Source organism: Rhagoletis pomonella, unplaced genomic scaffold (assembly GCF_013731165.1).
Source record: "Rhagoletis pomonella isolate Grant_MI unplaced genomic scaffold, Rhpom_1.0 Rhpom_scaffold_00006, whole genome shotgun sequence".
Taxonomy (NCBI): Eukaryota; Metazoa; Arthropoda; class Insecta; order Diptera; family Tephritidae; genus Rhagoletis; species Rhagoletis pomonella.
In genome coordinates this window covers 39468672-39474234 of record NW_023458560.1, presented here as the reverse complement: position 1 = coordinate 39474234, position 5563 = coordinate 39468672, and the positions used below count along the sequence as shown (strand labels likewise).

The 5563-nt window shown below is 35.7% G+C and overlaps 1 protein-coding gene across 1 annotated transcript; it reads left to right on the top strand.

The window, feature by feature from the left end:
* The first annotated feature begins 1508 nt into the window (after nucleotides 1–1508).
* Nucleotides 1509–2637, top strand: LOC118741682 (O-acyltransferase like protein-like). Its single transcript, XM_036473657.1, has 3 exons — nucleotides 1509–1788; nucleotides 1870–2416; nucleotides 2489–2637. Exons 1-3 carry the CDS (start codon nucleotides 1553–1555, stop codon nucleotides 2618–2620), a joined length of 915 nt encoding a protein of 304 aa, XP_036329550.1. The 5' UTR covers nucleotides 1509–1552; the 3' UTR covers nucleotides 2621–2637.
* The last annotated feature ends 2926 nt before the right edge of the window (nucleotides 2638–5563 follow it).

Sequence of the window (5563 nt, the reverse complement as noted above, 5' to 3'; positions counted from 1 at the left end):
AAAAAAAAAAAAAAAAAAAAAATCTATACTATAATAAAACTGTAGATTGTTTGTCTGTTTGAACTCACTAATCTCCGAGTTAAATTCATACTCTCGATGTACATAAATAAGTATAATTTTATTGGTACCAAGATGTACTTAAATCAATTCTAACCTGAAGTTCATATGCTTCAGTATAATAGAAGACTAACTTATTTCTATGCTTAATCCTCTATTTATAGGCTCTGGTTTCTTTTGTTTATTGGTTGCTGATAATCTTCAATAGGAATGTTTTGGTTGCTGATAATCTTCAATAGGAATGTTTTGGTTGCTGATAATCTTCAATAGGAATGTTTTGGTTGCTGATAATGTTCAATAGGAATCTTTTATGTAAACTACTGATTCTGTATCATACATTGGATGATGTCATCGGTACAGTAGTGTATTTTCTGTTACACTAACTTCCGGAACTACTGAATGGATTTTCATGGGGCTTTAACTGGTATATAGAGAATGACCTCGGACGTAACCTAGGGTATAAAAAAAATGAAACCTGACAAAGGGCGATGCACCTCCCATAGGCGTGACATCTTTAATCAACCATAACTTCGAAATCATACGTCACATGAATTTGAAATTCTGCTCTGCATCGCAAAAAATGGTGCCGACAGATGGCGCCGGAGACGAGATATTTAGAGACCCCGTCTTTATCTTATGACCAGGAGTAACGGGTATTAACTTTATGATAAAAAGAATACGCTAGGAATATCAATGATTAAGAAGAATACGGTAGGAATATCAATGACCCCGTTTGAACGGGTAAACTTTCATTCTGGGAACAGGAGGATTATAGAAGATTACGCACTCTTGGCAAACCTTGCAATACGTACAGATATCTCACAGGTGGAAATAAGAGCTCATAACATCGAAGAATATTAGTACTTAACCCAAATGCTATCTCAGCGCTATTATTCTTGGCCTATGAGTAAGCAAGGTTCTGCGCCTTAGTCCTTTCAACCTAAACTAATAAATTTTACATTACAAACCGTTTTTGTATAGCAACCCCATTTTTGTATTGGTCAACGTAAAAGTTCTTATAAGGCGTCGCGAAGCAAGCCAGGCATTTGCTAGTTCAGAATATGGTCAGATGAACGCATGCCCGACGACTAGAATTTAAGTGTGGTCTGCCCAATCCAAAATAAAGGCGACCTCACCATACGCGCCAGCTACCGCAGGATCAGCCATCTAAGCGTAGGTTATAAGGTTTTATCAAGCGTATTATGTGAAAGACTGAAGCCTACCGTCAACGAACTTATCGGGCCTTATCAGTGTGGCTTTATTCCTGACAAATCCACTATAGATCAGGTATCTCCTGTCATCAAACCGTCGGCGCATATAACGGTATATTTCAGAAAAAAAAAAAATCTCCGCTAATGCTTACAAGATAATACTTACATAAATCTCTTGACAACAAATTAGATTTATTATATATTTTTAAAAATTTATTGCTACAAGTATCAACATTTTTACCCTAAGACCTAACCATTTTTATGTGCTTCCCAGACTGGCTCCCATGTATTTCCTAGTCATCGCCATGTCAGACTTTGGTGCGGCATTGTTCGACAACATCACTTTATTTCACATCGAACACAAAATTCAAGTGAATTGCGCAAAATATTGGTGGCGAAATGTATTCTTCATACAAAATTTCTACGATCACAATGATGCTTGTGCGCTGTGGACCCGGTCGCTGGCATGCGACATGCAATTTTCAATATTGGCCACAGTTTTGCTCTTCACATATGTCAAGTAACTTTTTTTTTTTTTTTTTTTGTAAAGTTTGAATGTAATAACAAATTGAAACTACTCGTATTCTAATTTCTTCTCCAGACACCTGCGTCGCGCAAAACTCTGCCTTGGCACGCTCGTCTTCGCCAGTATTTTGAACACCGACGTCGTCGGCCTCAAATTGAACTTCGATCACACACTCGAATCCACGTTTACCTATTTGACAGAAATCTACACCAATCCTTGGTCGCGCATTCTGGCCTACATTTGCGGCAGCATTGCCGGCTGGTGGTTCGTAGAGCAGCGGCGACTACCATTTGCTTTGAGTAAAATTATGCAGCAATTGTTTGGCTATTTGCTGCCGCTAGTAGTGCTCGGCTGTATATTGAAGCCAGCCTATACGAATCTTTCGCCACTGGCAGCCACTTCAATTTTGCTATTGGAACGGATTATCTTCAGCTTGGCGTGTAGTATTTTGAGTATGTCCAATGCGTATGGCCAAATGCGTTGGTTTTTTCGCTACATCGAGTCGACTGTGTTTGAGAAATTCAACCAAGTTTCTTATGCAATATTTATGTTGAATCCAATTTTCATATTTGCGTTGCCAGGTTTTAGCCAATCGAATTTGTACGCCAATCCTTTGAATGTGGTGAGTATGACGGATTCCAATCAATTGCTGTTACCATTTTATTTTTGATTTGTTTTTAATTTTCTCTTACAGCTATTCGAATACATTGGAGTTGTGGTTACTTTAGTGTTATTTTCAACACTTTTTACCTTACTCTTTGATATACCCTATCAAAATTTATCAAGACTGCTAATCATTCGTCAAGCAAAGCGGAAAATTGCCTAACTCTTGAAAAAGTATTTCCAAGTAAATTTTTTTTTTCTTAGCTATTTAAACTTGAAACTTGAACTTCGTGTATGGAAACATTGAATAGATTCTAGTTTTGAGATTTGATTTATAATTTTTTGAAAATACAGCCTATTTATTAAAGCAAAGGAATCTGCTTAAAGCTTTAGAAACAATACCTGATTTTCATATTCAACATTTTTATATAATTTTTGTTATAAGTACCTCTTAAGAAAGAAATTTCGTCTTATACTGACTAATCATAGTTTTATAATAGCTAAGTAAATATTTAATAATTTCAAACAACAAAAAAATTTTACAATATTTAATAATAAACATTGAAATTCAGTCGGAAAATATGCTTAAATATTTCTTGGAAAATATTCTTTAGAAAAAGACTCCACCGAGTGTGCACCCACACGGCAAAGAAGTGTCGGAAAACCTTGAAGAAAGCTGAAAATATCCCAAATAATTACGAACAAGCCGAAAAGCCCCGCCAAATAAAATTCCGAAAAAATCTATATTTAATCCACAAAACTTCCCGACAAAGTCATGAAAAATAAAACATGAAGGGCACCGAAGAACGTATAATAAATACCCCAAAAGTCAAAACAGGAGTAAACACTAAAATATTCTGACAAAATCTTAAAAGATCTCGGGAAAAATCTAAAGAAAACTTTTGGCTGAATATTAAGGTAGGTACCACCACACGCTTAATTAGAAAAAGTTTTTTGGTAACAGCGATGGCCCCTCAGCAGGCCATGGCAAACCTCCTAGTTAGGGAGGGTCGACTTCGACTTTTTACTCCTGAAAGTCGAATTTTAGTGATCGACTTTCAGTTTATGGAAGTCGACTGAAGTCGACTTTTCACTTTCGACTCTCGACTTTTTTTAATTTATTTGCATATAAAAACTGATCTTCTAACAAGGGCGCGGAGTGCTGTTTGGTCGTATTTAAAAAAAAATTGCCAATAAAACTGAAGTGAAATTTGAAAAGTGTGGTAGAAAAATGAATTTTAATGACAGTACAACAACATTGTCAAATCATTTAAGAGCAGCGCGTAAAATTACTATACGAAAACCAATTCCTCAAATTTGTTAATCGTTTGTCTCCACAATCTTCAGTTAATAATGAGGTAAGATAAAAATAGGTATTTATTTTAAAAATTTCATGCAAGAAAGTTTTTCAGCATGAGTTTATGTAAGTTTCTACATACAGTTTTTGGTTCGAATTTGACCAATCCGTAAGGTACAACATTTTAAACACCGCTAAAAACGTTCCTGGTAGGATTCCAGTTAATATGCGACATCAGTCCCAATGCGGATAGTCCCAATCCACTAGCTGTCTGGGCTACTCCCATATTTATTCATTATAAAGTGGCACTTTTGTATATTTATACCAATACCCGCCAATTCTGCTCAATCGGAAGGCCACATTTTTCAAAAAGTTGTCCGTAATTACCAAATATCGATTCAAAAAATTTTTAGATTTTTTTTTGTGAAAATTTAAAAATTTTTAACTTATTTTTCTAAAATATAATTTTTGAAAACCTTCACAACCAACATTTTCATGCTGTATAACTGGAACAATTTTCAAAATATTTAAAAATCCTTTAGTGTCTGTTGTTTTTACCTAGCATTGAATTTCACTAACAGGTCTATTCTGCACGTTACCGAAGATATTGTAACCGGAAATTTTTATTACCAAAAAATGTTACCAGTGTTGTCACCGCGATTCTAGGAACGTTGGTAATGCAGTTAAAATATTCAGCAATTCAGCTATGAAGAATTGTGCAAATTCTGGTATTGCATATTTCACGGGGCAATACTTTGTTATGAGCTTATGAGATGGTAACAAAATTTACCGGTTACAAGAGTACACAGAATGCGAAAAGGGTTTAAAAATTGACAGAAACTTTATTTACCGGTTACAAACTTTTTATTACCAGCGCAGAATAGATCTGTAAATTACAGATTATTCTAAAGACCACTAATAAATCATGATATTTTTGGCGTATTCTGACTCTTATATTTATAGCTAATATATGAGTTAAATGCAGAGTATACTTCATACATTTTCTTTTTATTAAAAAAGTCGAAAAAAGTCGAACAAAGTCGACTTTTCTTCGTGGATCGGTCGACTTTTAAAGACGACTGTACAGAGTCGATCGAAAAGTCGAAAGTCGACTTTCTAGTGAAGTCGAACAACCCTACTCCTAGTATACTTCTGCTTTGAAAAAGCTTCTCCCATTTGCCTCTGGGAGGTGATGTAAAATTGTAGATCTCTTCATTTGTGTAATAAAATCAAGACGACCACTACAAATTTGAGGAAAATCCAAACTTTTAAGAAAAAATAAACAGAATTTCTTACTTAAGACACTCCACTCTCCGTTAGGTTAGGCTTAAGTAACTGCCAGTGACTACACCAGCATACCCAGGTCCGTTGTGATATCACGCGGATCGTGAAAACCCTTCTACTCAAAACATCGTGAGTTGTCTTCGAAACCTTAAAGTTGCGGTTTTCCTCCTTTTGCTATTGCGGTTAAGCCCCCGAGAAATTTTTTAGTCCATGCATTTTCGTTCTCTTCTGCAGAGTTCGGAACATTCGGTGCCGCACGGTTTCTGGCTCTTCTTTATTTCTGAAACTTCTGATAAGTCCCTTCTACCCTGCTTGGGAAGACCCTTGGTCTATTTCTCCTTTCATTCTAGCCACTTGAACTTTGTCTTGCTGCAAATGATGACGCGTAATCATCTATCACTTGCTGGTTTAATAGATATATCGCTACCTAAAGGTAAAAAGGTGCCAAGTCCATTTTTTTCCAAAATTAAGTTTTTGAAGCTGAGTGGCAGGTAATACGAAACTATATAAATTTTTCGCCTCTCCTGAACAATAAAAAAAAATGGACTTGGCACCTTTTCACCCTTAGGTGACGATATCCTCCTT